This window comes from Oncorhynchus keta, unplaced genomic scaffold (assembly GCF_023373465.1).
Source record: "Oncorhynchus keta strain PuntledgeMale-10-30-2019 unplaced genomic scaffold, Oket_V2 Un_contig_5203_pilon_pilon, whole genome shotgun sequence".
Classification (NCBI taxonomy): Eukaryota; Metazoa; Chordata; class Actinopteri; order Salmoniformes; family Salmonidae; genus Oncorhynchus; species Oncorhynchus keta.
Window position 1 is genome coordinate 66,270 of NW_026288170.1, and position 14,797 is coordinate 81,066.

The window sequence follows — 14,797 nt, forward strand, 5'->3', positions numbered from 1 at the left end:
TTGTGGTTAGGGTTGTGGTTAGGGGTTAGGGTTGTGGGTTAGGGGTTTAGGGTTTTGTGGTTAGGGGGTTGGGTTTTAGGGTTGTAGGGTTAGGGTTAGGGTTTAGGGTTGTGGTTAGGGTTAGGGTTGGTTTTAGTTGGTTGTGGTTAGGGTTTAGGGTTGTGGTTAGGGTTGTGGTTAGGGTTTAGGGTTGTGGTTAGGGTTTAGGGTTGTGGTTAGGGTTTAGGGTTGTGGTTAGGGTTTAGGGTTGTGGTTAGGGTTTAGGGTTGTGGTTAGGGTTTAGGGTTGTGGTTAGGGGTTTAGGGTTGTGGTTAGGGTTTAGGGTTGTGGTTAGGGTTTAGGGTTGTGGTTAGGGTTTAGGGTTGTGGTTAGGGTTTAGGGTTGTGGTTAGGGTTTAGGGTTGTGGTTAGGGGTTAGGGTTGTGGTTATGGTTTAGGGTTGTGGTTAGGGTTTAGGGTTGTGGTTAGGGTTAGGGTTGTGGTTAGGGTTAGGGTTGTGGTTAGGGTTTAGGGTTGTGGTTATGGGTTAGGGTTGTGGTTAGGGGTTAGGGTTGTGGTTAGGGTTGTGGTTAGGGTTTAGGGTTGTGGTTAGGGGTTGGGGTTGTGGGGTTTAGGGTTGTGGTTAGGGTTAGGGTTGTGGTTAGGGTTTAGGGTTTGTAGGGTTTAGGGGTGGTTAGGGGTTGGGGTTGTGGTTGGGGTTAGGGTTTAGGGTTGTGGTTGGGGTTAGGGTTGTGGTTAGGGGGTTTAGGGTTGTGGTTAGGGGTTAGGGGTGGTTAGGGTTAGGGTGGTTAGGGTTGTGGTTAGGGGGTTAGGGTTGTGTGGTTAGGGTTTAGGGTTGTGGTTAGGGGTTAGGGTTGTGGTTAGGGGTTAGGGTTGTGGTTAGGGTTTAGGGTTTAGGGTTGTGGTTAGGGGTTTAGGGTTGTGGTTAGGGGTTAGGGGTTGTGGTTAGGGGTTGTGGTTGGTTAGGGTTTAGGGTTGTGGTTAGGGTTGTGGTTAGGGTTTAGGGTTGTGGTTAGGGTTTAGGGTTGTGGTTAGGGTTAGGGGGTTAGGGTTAGGGTTGTGGTTAGGGTTTAGGGTTGTGGTTAGGGTTTAGGGTTGTGGTTAGGGTTTAGGGTTGTGGTTAGGGTTTAGGGTTGTGGTTAGGGTTTAGGGTTGTGGTTATGGTTTAGGGTTGTGGTTAGGGTTTAGGGTTGTGGTTAGGGTTTAGGGTTGTGGTAGGGTTTAGGGTTGTGGTTAGGGTTTAGGGTTGTGGTTAGGGTTTGTTGGTTAGGGTTTAGGGTTTGTGGTTAGGGTTGGGTTTAGGGTTGTGGTTAGGGGTTAGGGTTGTGGTTAGGGTTTAGGGTTGTGGTAGGGTTGTGGGGGTTAGGGTTGTGGTTAGGGTTTAGGGGGTTGTGGTTAGGGTTTAGGGTTGTGGTTAGGGTTTAGGGTTTTAGGGTTAGGGTTGTGGTTAGGGTTTAGGGTTTGGTTAGGGTTAGGGTTGGGTTTAGGGTTGGTTAGGGTTTAGGTGGTTTGGTTAGGGTTAGGGGTTAGGGTTGGGTTAGGGTTAGGGTTGTTGGTTAGGGTTTAGGGTTGTTTAGGGTTGTGGTTATGGTTTAGGGTTTGTGGTTAGGGTTGGGTTAGGGTTTAGGGTTGTGGTTAGGGTTTAGGGTTGTGGTTAGGGTTTAGGGTTGGTTGTGGTTAGGGTTGTGGTTAGGGTTTAGGGTTTGTAGGGTTAGGGGTGGTTAGGGGGTTAGGGTTGTGGTTAGGGTTTAGGGTTGTGGTTAGGGTTTAGGGTTGTGGTTAGGGTTTAGGGTTGTGGTTAGGGTTTAGGGTTGTGGTTAGGGTTTAGGGTTGTGGTTAGGGGTTAGGGTTGTGGTTAGGGTTGTGGGGTTAGGGTTGTGGTTAGGGTTGTGGGGTTAGGGTTGTGGTTAGGGTTTAGGGTTGTGGTTAGGGTTTAGGGTTGTGGTTAGGGGTTAGGGTTTAGGTTAGGGGTTTAGGGTTGTGGTTTAGGGTTGTGGTTAGGGTTGTGGGGTTTAGGGTTGTTAGGGTTAGGGTTGTGGTTAGGGTTTAGGGTTTGGTGGTTAGGGTTGTGGGGGTTGTGGTTAGGGTTTAGGGGTTGTAGGGTTAGGGGGGTTAGGGTTGTGGTTAGGGTTTAGGGTTGTGGTTAGGGTTTAGGGTTGTGGTTAGGGTTTAGGGTTGTGGTTAGGGTTGGGGGGTTAGGGTTGTGGTTAGGGTTTAGGGTTGTGGTTAGGGGGTTGGGGGGTTGTGGTTAGGGTTTAGGGTTGTGGTTAGGGGTTAGGGTTGTTAGGGTTAGGGTTGTGGTTAGGGTTTGGTTAGGGTTTAGGGTTGTGGTTAGGGGGTTGTGGTAGGGTTAGGGTTGTGGTTTTAGGGTTGTGGTTAGGGTTTAGGGTTGTGGTTAGGGGTTAGGGTTGTGGTTAGGGTTTAGGGTTGTGGTTAGGGTTTAGGGTTGTGGTTAGGGGTGGTTAGGGGTTAGGGTTGTGGTTAGGGTTTAGGTTGTGGTTAGGGTTTAGGGTTGTGGTTAGGGTTTAGGGTTGTGGTTAGGGTTTAGGGTTGTGGTTAGGGTTTAGGGTTGTGGTTAGGGTTTAGGGTTGTGGTTAGGGTTAGGGGTGGTTAGGGTTTAGGGTTGTGGTCAGGGTTTAGGTTGTGGTTAGGGTTAGGGTTGGTCAGGGTTTAGGGTTGTGGTTAGGGTTTAGGGTTTGGTGGTTAGGTTTTAGGGTTGTGGTTAGGGTTTAGGGTTGTGGTTAGGGTTAGGGTTGTGGTTAGGGGTTAGGGTTGGGTTAGGGTTTAGGGTTGTGGTTAGGGGTTAGGGTTTAGGTTAGGTTATTTAGGGTGGTAGGGTTTAGGGTGGTTAGGGGTTAGGTTGTGGTTAGGGTTTGGGTTGTGGTTAGGGTTTAGGGTTGTGGTAGGGTTTAGGGTTGTGGTTAGGGTTAGGGTTGTTAGGGGTTAGGGTTGGTTAGGGGTTAGGGTTGTGGTCAGGGTTAGGGTTGTGGTTAGGGTTTAGGGTTTGGTTAGGGTTTAGGGTTGTGGTTAGGGGTTAGGGTTGTGGTCAGGGTTTAGGGTTAGGGTTTAGGGTTGTGGTTAGGGTTAGGGTTGTGGTTTAGGGTTGGTTAGGGTTTGGGGTTGTGGTCAGGGTTTAGGGTTGTGGTTAGGGTTTAGGGTTGTGGTCAGGGTTAGGGTTTAGGGTTTAGGGTTGGGTTAGGGTTGTAGGGGTTAGGGGTTGTTAGGGTTTGGGGTTTGTGGTTAGGGTTTGGCAGGGGTTGAGGTCAGGGTTTAGGGTTGTGGTTAGGGGTTAGGGTTGTGGTCAGGGTTTAGGTTGTTCAGGGTTTAGGGTTGTGGTTAGGGTTAGGGTTGTGGTTGTGGGTTAGGGTTTAGGGTTGTGGTCAGGGTTTAGGGTTTAGGGTTGTGGTTAGGGTTTAGGGTTGTGGTTAGGGTTAGGGTTGTGGTTAGGGGGTTTAGGGTTGTGGTTAGGGTTTAGGGTTAGGGTTAGGTGGTTAGGGTTGGGTTTGGTTAGGGTTTGGTTAGGGTTGTGGTTAGGGTTAGGGTCAGGGTTTAGGGTGTTAGGGTTTAGGGTTGTGGTTGGTCAGGGTTTAGGGTTTTAGGGTTGTGGTGTGGGGGTTAGGGTTAGGGTTGTGGTTAGGGGGTTTTTAGGGTTGTGGTTAGGGTTTGGGTTAAGGGTTGTGGTTAGGGTTTAGGGTTGTGGTTGGGGGGTTAGGGTTGTGGTCAGGGTTTAGGGTTGTGGTCAGGGTTTAGGGTTGTGGTTAGGGGTTAGGGTTTAGGGTTGTGTTTAGGGTCAGGGTTAGGGGTTAGGGTTGTGGTCATGGGTTAGGGTTGTTGTCAGGGTTTAGGGTTGTGGTCAGGATTTAGGGTTGTGGTCAGGGTTTAGGGTTGTGGTCAGGGTTTAGGGTTGTGGTCAGGGTTTAGTGTTGTGGTCAGGGTTTAGGGTTGTGGTCAGGGTTTAGGGTTGTGGTTAGGGTTGTGGTCAGGGTTCAGGGTTGTGGTTAGGGCTTAGGGTTGTGGTCAGGGTTTAGGGTTTAGGGTTGTGGTCAGGGTTTAGGGTTGTGGTTAGGGTTTAGGGTTAGGGTTGTGGTTAGGGTTTAGGGTTATGGTTAGGGTTTAGGGTTGTGGTCAAGGTTTAGAGTTGTGGTCAGGGTTTAGGGTTGTGGTTAGGGGTTTAGGGTGGTGGTTAGGGTTGTGATTAGGGTTAGGGTTGTGGTTAGGGTTGTAGTCAGGGTTTAGGGTTGTGGTTGTGGTTTAGGGTTGTGGTCAGGGCTTAGGGTTGTGGTTAGGGGTTAGGGTTGTCGTTGGGTTGTGGGTAGGAATGTGGTTAAGGTTGTGGTTAGGGTTCAGGGTTGTATTTAGGGTTTAGGGTTGTGGTTAGGGTTGTGGTCAGGGTTTAGGGTTGTGGTTAGGGTTTATGGTTGTGGTCAGGGTTTAGGGTTGTGGATAGATTTTAGGATTGTTTTTAGGGTTTGGAGTTGTGGTTGTGGTTAGGGGTTAGGGTTATGGGTTGTGGTTAGGGTTATGGGTTGTGGGTTGTGGTCAGGTTTTAGGTTTGTAGTTAGGGTTGTAGTTTGGGTTTAGGGTTGGGTTTAGGGTTGTGGTTCGGGTTTGGGTTTGGGTTTAGGGTTAGGGTTGTGGTCAGGGTTTAGGATTGTAGTTAGCGGTTGTGGTCAGGGGTTATGGGTTGCCCGTTAGGCGTTGTGGTTATGGGTTGTGATTAGGGTTATGGTCGGGTTTTAGGGTTGTAGAGCTGCCATCAACCAATCAGTGAGCTCTAAAAGGAGTACAGGATGTCACCATGTCACTTGATTTTGTTGTGGTCACTGAGTACCAACCTATCACTGAGGACCAATAATGCTAGCCTTTCTATTAGTCAGATGTGAGGAGCTGGAGCCGTCCTACTGGTGGTTAAGGAGGAAATGAGGGGGAAGTGTGTTCCTTCCCACTCCTCCCTCCTCTGGTTTCCCTTCAGAAAGACAAGAGAGTTATCAAGACACTGTAGAGCCCTAGACACAGAGAAGTACAGACTACAGGACTACTACAGACCAGTACATTACTACTACAGACCAGTACTTTACTACTACAGACCAGCACAGGAGTACTACAGACTACTACAGACCAGCACAGGACTACTACAGACCAGCACAGGAGTACTACATACCAGCACAGGAGTACTACAGACCAGCACAGGAGTACTACAGACCAGCACAGGAGTACTACAGACTACTACAGACCAGCACAGGAGTACTACAGACCAGCACAGGAGTACTACAGACCAGCACAGGAGTACTACAGACCAGCACAGGAGTACTACATACCAGCACAGGAGTACTACATACCAGCACAGGAGTACTACACACTACTACAGACCAGCACAGGACTACTACAGAACAGCACAGGACTACTACAGACCAGCACAGGAGTACTACAGACCAGCACAGGAGTACTACATACCAGCACAGGACTACTACAGACAGGCACAGGAGTACTACATACCAGCACAGGAGTACTACACACTACTACAGACCAGCACAGGAGTACTACAGACCAGCACAGGAGTACTACAGACCAGCACAGGAGTACTACAGACCAGCACAGGAGTACTACATGCCAGCACAGGAGTACTACACACTACTACATACCAGCACAGAAGTACTACAGACCAGTTTGGTGACAGTGGAACCAGCAGGATCATTTTGATGGGAATCCCAGACCAGAGGTGACTATGATGTCCTGATGGTGTATATTCTCTAACCCTGGTCCACATGCTACCTACCCCTACCTAACCCTGGTCCACATACTACCTACCCCACCTAACCCTGGTCCACATACTACCTACCCCTACACCTACCTAACCCTGGTCCACATACTACCTACCCCTACCTAACCCTGGTCCACATACTACCTACCCCTACCTAACCCTGGTCCACATACTACCTACCCCACCTAACCCTGGTCCACATTACTCCCTACCCCCACCTAACCCTGGTCCACATACTACCTACCCCTACCTAACCCTGGTCCACATACTACCTACCCCTACCTAACCCTGGTCCACATACTACCTACCCCTACCTAACCCTGGTCCACATACTACCTACCCCTACTACCTACCTAACCCTGGTCCACATACTACCTACCCCTACCTAACCCTGGTCCACATACTACCTACCCCTACCTAACCCTGGTCACACACTACTACCTACCCCACCTAACCCTGGTCCACATACTACCTACCCCACCTAACCCTGGTCCACATACTACCTACCCCTACCTAACCCTGGTCCACATACTACCTACCCCTACCTAACCCTGGTCCACATACACCTACCCCTACCTAACCCTGGTCCACCTACCTAACCCTGGTCCACATACTACCTACCCCTACCTAACCCTGGTCCACATACCTAACCCTGGTCCACATACTACCTACCTAACCCTGGTCCACATACTACCTACCCCTACCTAACCCTGGTCCACATACTACCTACCCCTACCTAACCCTGGTCCACATACCTAACCCTGGTCCCTACTACCTACCCCTACCTAACCCTGGTCCACATACTACCTACCCCTACCTAACCCTGGTCCACATACTACCTACCCCTACCTAACCCTGGTCCACATACTACCTACCCCTACCTAACCCTGGTCCACATACTACCTACCCCTACCTAACCCTGGTCCACATACTACCCCCTACCTAACCCTGGTCCACATACTACCTACCCCTACCTAACCCTGGTCCACATACTACCTCCCCCTACCTAACCCTGGTCCACATACTACCTCCCCCTACCTAACCCTGGTCCACATACTACCTACCCCTACCTAACCCTGGTCCACATACTACCTACCCCTACCCCTACCTAACCCTGGTCCACATACTACCCCTACCTAACCCTGGTCCACATACTACCTACCCCTACTAACCCTGGTCCACATACTACCTACCCCCCCTACCTAACCCTGGTCCACATACTACCTACCCCTACCTAACCCTGGTCCACATACTACCTACCCCTACCTAACCCTGGTCCACATACTACCTACCCCTACCTAACCCTGGTCCACATACTACCTACCCCTACCTAACCCTGGTCCACATACTACCTACCCTACCTAACCCTGGTCCACATACCCCTACCCCTCCACATACTACCTACCCCTACCTAACCCTGGTCCACATACTACCTACCCCTACCTAACCCTGGTCCACATACTACCTACCCCTACCTAACCCTGGTCCACATACTACCTACCCCTACCTAACCCTGGTCCACATACTACCTACCCCTACCTAACCCTGGTCCACATACTACCTACCCCTACCCCTACCTAACCCTGGTCCACATACTACCTACCCCTACCTAACCCTGGTCCACATACTACCTACCCCTACCTAACCCTGGTCCACATACTACCTACCCCTACCTAACCCTGGTCCACATACTACCTACCCCTACCTAACCCTGGTCCACACACTACCTACCCCTACCCCTAACCCTGGTCCACACACTACCTACCCCTACCCCTACCTAACCCTGGTCCACACACTACCTACCCCTACCCCTACCTAACCCTGGTCCACACTACCTACCCCTACCCCTACCTAACCCTGGTCCACACACTACCTACCCCTACCCCTACCTAACCCTGGTCCACATACTACTTACCCCTACCCCTGTTGGAGCATGCCCCTAGCTATCTGTAATGATGTCTGAGTGTTGGAGTGCCCCTGGCTATCTGTAATGATGTCTGAGTGTTGGAGCGTGCCCCTGGCTATCTATCTGTAATGATGTCTGAGTGTTGGAGTGCCCCTGGCTATCTGTAATGATGTCTGAGTGTAGGAGTGCCCCTGGCTATCTGTAATGATGTCTGAGTGTAGGAGTGCCCCTGGCTATCTGTAATGATGTCTGAGTGTTGGAGCGTGCCCCTGGCTATCTATCTGTAATGATGTCTGAGTGTAGGAGTGCCCCTGGCTATCTGTAATGATGTCTGAGTGTAGGAGTGCCCCTGGCTATCTGTAATGATGTCTGAGTGTAGGAGTGCCCCTGGCTATCTGTAATGATGTCTGAGTGTTGGAGCGTGCCCCTGGCTATCTGTAATGATGTCTGAGTGTTGGAGCGTGCCCCTGGCTATCTGTAATGATGTCTGAGTGTAGGAGTGCCCCTGGCTATCTGTAATGATGTCTGAGTGTTGGAGCCGTGCCCCTGGCTATCTGTAATGATGTCTGCTATCTGTAATGATGTCTGAGTGTTGGAGTGCCCCTGGCTATCTGTAATGATGTCTGAGTGTAGGAGTGCCCCTGGCTATCTGTAATGATGTCTGAGTGTTGGAGCGTGCCCCTGGCTATCTGTAATGATGTCTGAGTGTAGGAGTGCCCCTGGCTATCTGTAATGATGTCTGAGTGTAGGAGTGCCCCTGGCTATCTGTAATGATGTCTGAGTGTTGGAGCATGCCCCTGGCTATCTGTAATGATGTCTGAGTGTAGGAGTGCCCCTGGCTATCTGTAATGATGTCTGAGTGTTGGAGCGTGCCCCTGGCTATCTGTAATGATGTCTGAGTGTAGGAGTGCCCCTGGCTATCTGTAATGATGTCTGAGTGTTGGAGCATGCCCCTGGCTATCTGTAATGATGTCTGAGTGTTGGAGCGTGCCCCTGGCTATCTGTAATGATGTCTGAGTGTTGGAGCTTGCCCCTGGCTATCTGTAATGGTGTCTGAGTGTTGGAGCGTGCCCCTGGCTATCTGTAATGGTGTCTGAGTGTTGGAGCGTGCCCCTGGCTATCTGTAATGATGTCTGAGTGTTGGAGCGTGCCCCTGGCTATCTGTAATGGTGTCTGAGTGTTGGAGCGTGCCCCTGGCTATCTGTAATGGTGTCTGAGTGTTGGAGCGTGCCCCTGGCTATCTGTAATGATGTCTGAGTGTAGGAGTGCCCCTGGCTATCTGTAATGGTGTCTGAGTGTTGGAGCGTGCCCCTGGCTATCTGTAATGATGTCTGAGTGTTGGAGCTTGCCCCTGGCTATCTGTAATGGTGTCTGAGTGTTGGAGCGTGCCCCTGGCTATCTGTAATGGTGTCTGAGTGTTGGAGCTTGCCCCTGGCTATCTGTAATGGTGTCTGAGTGTTGGAGCGTGCCCCTGGCTATCTGTAATGGTGTCTGAGTGTTGGAGCGTGCCCCTGGCTATCTGTAATGGTGTCTGAGTGTTGGAGCGTGCCCCTGGCTATCTGTAATGGTGTCTGAGTGTTGGAGCTTGCCCCTGGCTATCTGTAATGGTGTCTGAGTGTTGGAGCTTGCCCCTGGCTATCTGTAATGATGTCTGAGTGTTGGAGCGTGCCCCTGGCTATCTGTAATGATGTCTGAGTGTTGGAGCGTGCCCCTGGCTATCTGTAATGATGTCTGAGTGTTGGAGCGTGCCCCTGGCTATCTGTAATGATGTCTGAGTGTAGGAGTGCCCCTGGCTATCTGTAATGATGTCTGAGTGTTGGAGCGTGCCCCTGGCTATCTGTAATGATGTCTGAGTGTTGGAGCGTGCCCCTGGCTATCTGTAATGATGTCTGAGTGTAGGAGTGCCCCTGGCTATCTGTAATGATGTCTGAGTGTTGGAGCATGCCCCTGGCTATCTGTAATGATGTCTGAGTGTAGGAGTGCCCCTGGCTATCTGTAATGATGTCTGAGTGTAGGAGTGCCCCTGGCTATCTGTAATGATGTCTGAGTGTAGGAGCGTGCCCCTGGCTATCTGTAATGATGTCTGAGTGTAGGAGCGTGCCCCTGGCTATCTGTAATGGTGTCTGAGTGTTGGAGCTTGCCCCTGGCTATCTGTAATGGTGTCTGAGTGTTGGAGCGTGCCCCTGGCTATCTGTAATGTGTGTCTGTAATGGTGTCTGAGTGTTGGAGCTTGCCCCTGGCTATCTGTAATGGTGTCTGAGTGTTGGAGCGTGCCCCTGGCTATCTGTAATCTGGTGTCTGAGTGTTGGAGCGTGCCCCTGGCTATCTGTAATCTGGTGTCTGAGTGTTGGAGCGTGCCCCTGGCTATCTGTAATGGTGTCTGAGTGTTGGAGCGTGTCCCTGGCTATCTGTAATGATGTCTGAGTGTTGGAGCGTGCCCCTGGCTATCTGTAATGGTGTCTGAGTGTTGGAGCGTGCCCCTGGCTATCTGTAATGGTGTCTGAGTGTTGGAGCGTGCCCCTGGCTATCTGTAATGGTGTCTGAGTGTTGGAGCGTGCCCCTGGCTATCTGTAATGGTGTCTGAGTGTTGGAGCGTGCCCCTGGCTATCTGTAATGGTGTCTGAGTGTTGGAGCGTGCCCCTGGCTATCTGTAATGGTGTCTGAGTGTTGGAGCGTGCCCCTGGCTATCTGTAATGGTGTCTGAGTGTTGGAGCGTGTCCCTGGCTATCTGTAATGGTGTCTGAGTGTTGGAGCGTGCCCCTGGCTATCTGTAATGGTGTCTGAGTGTTGGAGCGTGTCCCTGGCTATCTGTAATGGTGTCTGAGTGTTGGAGCGTGCCCCTGGCTATCTGTAATGGTCTACAGTGCATACATACATACATACATACATACATACATACATACATACATACATACATACATACATACATACATACATACATACATACATACATACATACATACATACATACATACATACATTGCCTTGCGAAAGTATTCGGCCCCCTTGAACTTTGCGACCCTTTGCCACATTTCAGGCTTCAAACATAAAGATATAAAACTATATTTTTTTGTGAAGAATCAACAACAAGTGGGACACAATCATGAAGTGGAACGACATTTATTGGATATTTCAAACTTTTTTAACAAATCAAAAACTGAACAATTGAGCGTGCAAAATTATTCAGCCCCTTTACTTTCAGTGCAGCAAACTCTCTCCAGAAGTTCAGTGAGGATCTCTGAATGATCCAATGTTGACCGAAATGACTAATGATGATAAATACAATCCACCTGTGTGTAATCAAGTCTCCGTATAAATGCACCTGCACTGTGATAGTCTCAGAGGTCCGTTAAAAGCGCAGAGAGCATCATGAAGAACAAGGAACACACCAGGCAGGTCCGAGATACTGTTGTGAAGAAGTTTACAGCCGGATTTGGATACTAAAAGATTTCCCAAGCTTTAAACATCCCAAGGAGCACTGTGCAAGCGATAATATTGAAATGGAAGGAGTATCAGACCACTGCAAATCTACCAAGACCTGGCCGTCCCTCTAAACTTTCAGCTCATACAAGGAGAAGACTGATCAGAGATGCAGCCAAGAGGCCCATGATCACTCTGGATGAACTGCAGAGATCTACAGCTGAGGTGGGAGACTCTGTCCATAGGACAACAATCAGTCGTATATTGCACAAATCTGGCCTTTATGGAAGTGTGGCAAGAAGAAAGCCATTTCTTAAAGATATCCATAAAAAGTGTCCTTTAAAGTTTGCCACAAGCCACCTGGGAGACACACCAAACATGTAGAAGAAGGTGCTCTGGTCAGATGAAAACAAAATTGAACTTTTTGGCAACAATGCAAAACGATATGTTTGGCGTAAAAGCAACACAGCTCATCACCCTGAACATACCATCCCCACTGTCAAACGTGGTGGTGGCAGCATCATGGTTTTGGCCTGCTTTTCTTCAGCAGGGACAGGGAAGATGGTTAAAATTGATGGGAAGATGGATGGAGCCAAATACAGGACCATTCTGGAAGAACCTGATGGAGTCTGCAAAAGACCTGAGACTGGGACGGAGATTTGGCTTCCAATAAGACAATGATCCAAAACATAAAGCAAAATCTACAATAGAATGGTTCAAAACTAAACATATCCAGGTGTTAGAATGGCCAAGTTAAAGTCCAGACCTGAATCCAATCGAGAATCTGTGGAAAGAACTGAAAACTGCAGTTCACAAATGCTCTCCATCCAACCTCACTGAGCTCGAGCTGTTTTGCAAGGAGTAATGGGAAAAAATGTCAGTCTCTCGATGTGCAAAACTGATAGAGACATACCCCAAGCGACAAAGTATTAACAACCTGTTAGGGATGATGCAAATTTTTGCAGCTTTTTGTTAAAAATCTCGCAACATTTCAAAGTCCTGCTACTCATGCCAGGAATATAGTATATGCATATGATAAGTATGTGTGTATAGAAAACACTCTGAAGTCTCTAAAAACTGGTTAAATCGTGTCTGTGGCTATAACATAACGTGTTTAGGAGTAAAAATCCACCAAAGACACAAGAAAAATATCAATCCGCCAGTCAATGTTTTGTCTTAGGCGACAGAAAATAAATGAGGATGCCCTGTAAACGCCTACAGCTTCCACACGATGTCGCCAGTACTGGCATTTCCAGTCAGCTTTATCCTTGGTTATATGACGTTTTGGCCCTTCCTGTTTTAGGCTCACCACAGGATGTTGTGAAATTGAAAACAATGGACGATGATTTCAAGACTTGCTGCTATCGAATACAGATCGCCCCGTGATCAATTTTATAGATTATTAACGTTTATTAATACCTAAAGTTGGTTTAGAAAAGTAGTTTGAAGTGATTTGTAAAGGTTTATAGGCAACTTTTGTCATTTTAAATAGTGACGTTGCGTCTTGTAAAATGGAATATTCCTGGATCAGACCGGTCTAAGGAAAAACGACATTTTGGCTATACAATGACAGATTTAATCGGGAAAAAGAACCAATTGTGATGTTTATGGGATATATAGGAGTGCCAAGAAAGAAGCTTGTCAAAGGTAATGAATGTTTTATATTTTATTTCTGCGTTTTGGGTAGCGCCGGCTACCGCAAAATCTGTTTTTTTTGTTGACGGTCTGGTATTCTGGGGGGTGCATGCTATCAGATAATAGCTTCTCGTGCTTTCGCCGAAAAGCATTTTACAAATCTGACTTGGTGGCTAGATTCACAACGAGTGTAGCTTTAATTCAGTACCTTGCATGTGTGTTTTAATGAAAGTTTGAGTTTTATCGAAAACTATAGATGGTGCTCTGACATTTCCGCTGATTTGGTCCCTCCAGCGGAACCAAATCCCTAACAATTTTGCACGCCCAATTTTTCTGTTTTTGATTTGTTAAAAAAGTTTGAAATATCCAATAAATGTCGTTCCACTTCATGATTGTGTCGCACTTGTTGTTGATTCTTCACAAAAAAATACAGTTTTATATCTTTATGTTTGAAGCCTGATATGTGGCAAAAGGTCGCAAAGTTCAAGGGGGCTGAATACTTTCGCAAGGCACTGTAGCAGTGTTGGTAACAGGTAATAAAATCAAATGTTATCAGTCACATGCGCCTAATACAACAGCTGTAGACTCCTGTTGATTCCTTTGTGTGTGTGTGTGTGTAGGGCTGTGACTGGACAGTGAGTGACCCCATGCCTCTGAGTCCGGCTGCCAACGCTAAGCATGACCCCCCTGATCATCCCCGGCAACCAGCCGCTACCAATGGCAACCAGCCAGGTTCCGCCATTGCCAGGGACGACGGGAGGACTTCCTCCCCAGATCCTCCTGACGATGGCTCTGGAAACAGCATCGTCATCCGTATTGGCATCCCTGACCTGCAGCAGACGGTACACGCAAACACGCAAACACGCAAACACACATATGAAAACTCTTACCTAAGAAATTGATTAATAAATTCACAGGTGTGTGAAGAATGTCGCAGGTGTAATGAACTTCGTCTGTTGTTTGAAGAGAGTCAGACCGAAATGCAGCGTGTAGGTTACTCATGACTTTTAATGAAGAAAATGCGGTACATGAAATAACTGAAGAAGAAAACAACAAAGGAGTGAAACTAATTACAGCCTATCTGGTGACTAACACAGAGACAGGTACAATCACCCACGAACTACCACGCGCACTCAGGCTGCCTAAATACGGTTCCCAATCCGAGACAACGAGAATCAGCTGACTCCAATTAGGAATCGCCTCAGGCAGCCAAGCCTAACTAGACACACCCCTAATAATACACACTCCCAATTAATACAAACCCCAATACGAAATACAACATATAAACCCATGTCACACCCTGGCCTACCCAAACATATAACAAAAACACAAGATACAATGACCAAGGCGTGACAGCAGGAGGAGATGGCTGCCGTTTTACTGGCTCTTAACCAATTGTGCTGTTGTGTGTGTTTTTTCGCGTTATTTGTAGCCTACTTTGTTTCTGCCACCGTCTCTTATGACGAAAAGAGCTTCTGGATATCAGGACAGCGTTTACTCACATTGTACTGGACAACAATTTTTTTTTAATGAGTTGGACTTGGAGGATTTATTTCAGACACCCGACAAGGCCTCATCCTCGTCATTCGCAGGAGAAAGAGACAGAGATATCAGGGACGTAGGTCGGGGTGCCTTGTAAGGATTTGATGGTGATAATGGTATCTGCCTCTACCTATTAGCCTGTAAGGACAGACGCTAGGAGACGAGAAGCAAGTACAGGGAGTGATCATTTCATAAATAACGGACATGAAACAAAACACGGACATCGTCTGGACGGGAAACAAAACACGGACAGCGTATGGACGGGAAACAAAACACGGACAGCGTCTGGACGGGAAACAAAACACGGACAGCGTCTGGACGGGAAACAAAACACGGACAGCGTCTGGACGGGAAACAAAACACGGACAGCGTCTGGACGGGAAACAAAACACGGACAGACAGCGTCTGGACGGAAACAAAACACGGACAGCGTCTGGACGGGAAACAAAACACGGACAGCGTCTGGACGGGAAACAAAACACGGACAACGGGAAACAAAACACGGACGGCGTCTGGACGGGAAACAAAACACGG

At 48.5% G+C, this 14,797-nt stretch overlaps 1 protein-coding gene across 2 annotated transcripts in view; it reads left to right on the forward strand.

Annotated features, from left to right (window-relative positions):
- Window positions 1-14,237, forward strand: part of LOC127925160 (uncharacterized) — a 31,737-nt gene extending 17,500 nt beyond the window's left edge. The window contains exons 1-2 of one of the 2 annotated variants that reach the window (XM_052509933.1): window positions 4,665-5,718; window positions 13,342-14,237. In XM_052509933.1, coding sequence (XP_052365893.1) covers window positions 4,919-5,718; window positions 13,342-13,360 — 819 coding nt within the window. In that variant the 5' untranslated portion in view covers window positions 4,665-4,918 and the 3' untranslated portion in view covers window positions 13,361-14,237. Of the gene's footprint in view, window positions 1-4,664; window positions 5,719-13,341 lie in introns of those variants that run through there. The other variant, XM_052509934.1, reaches the window with a different exon arrangement.
- Window positions 14,238-14,797: the final 560 nt, after the last annotated feature.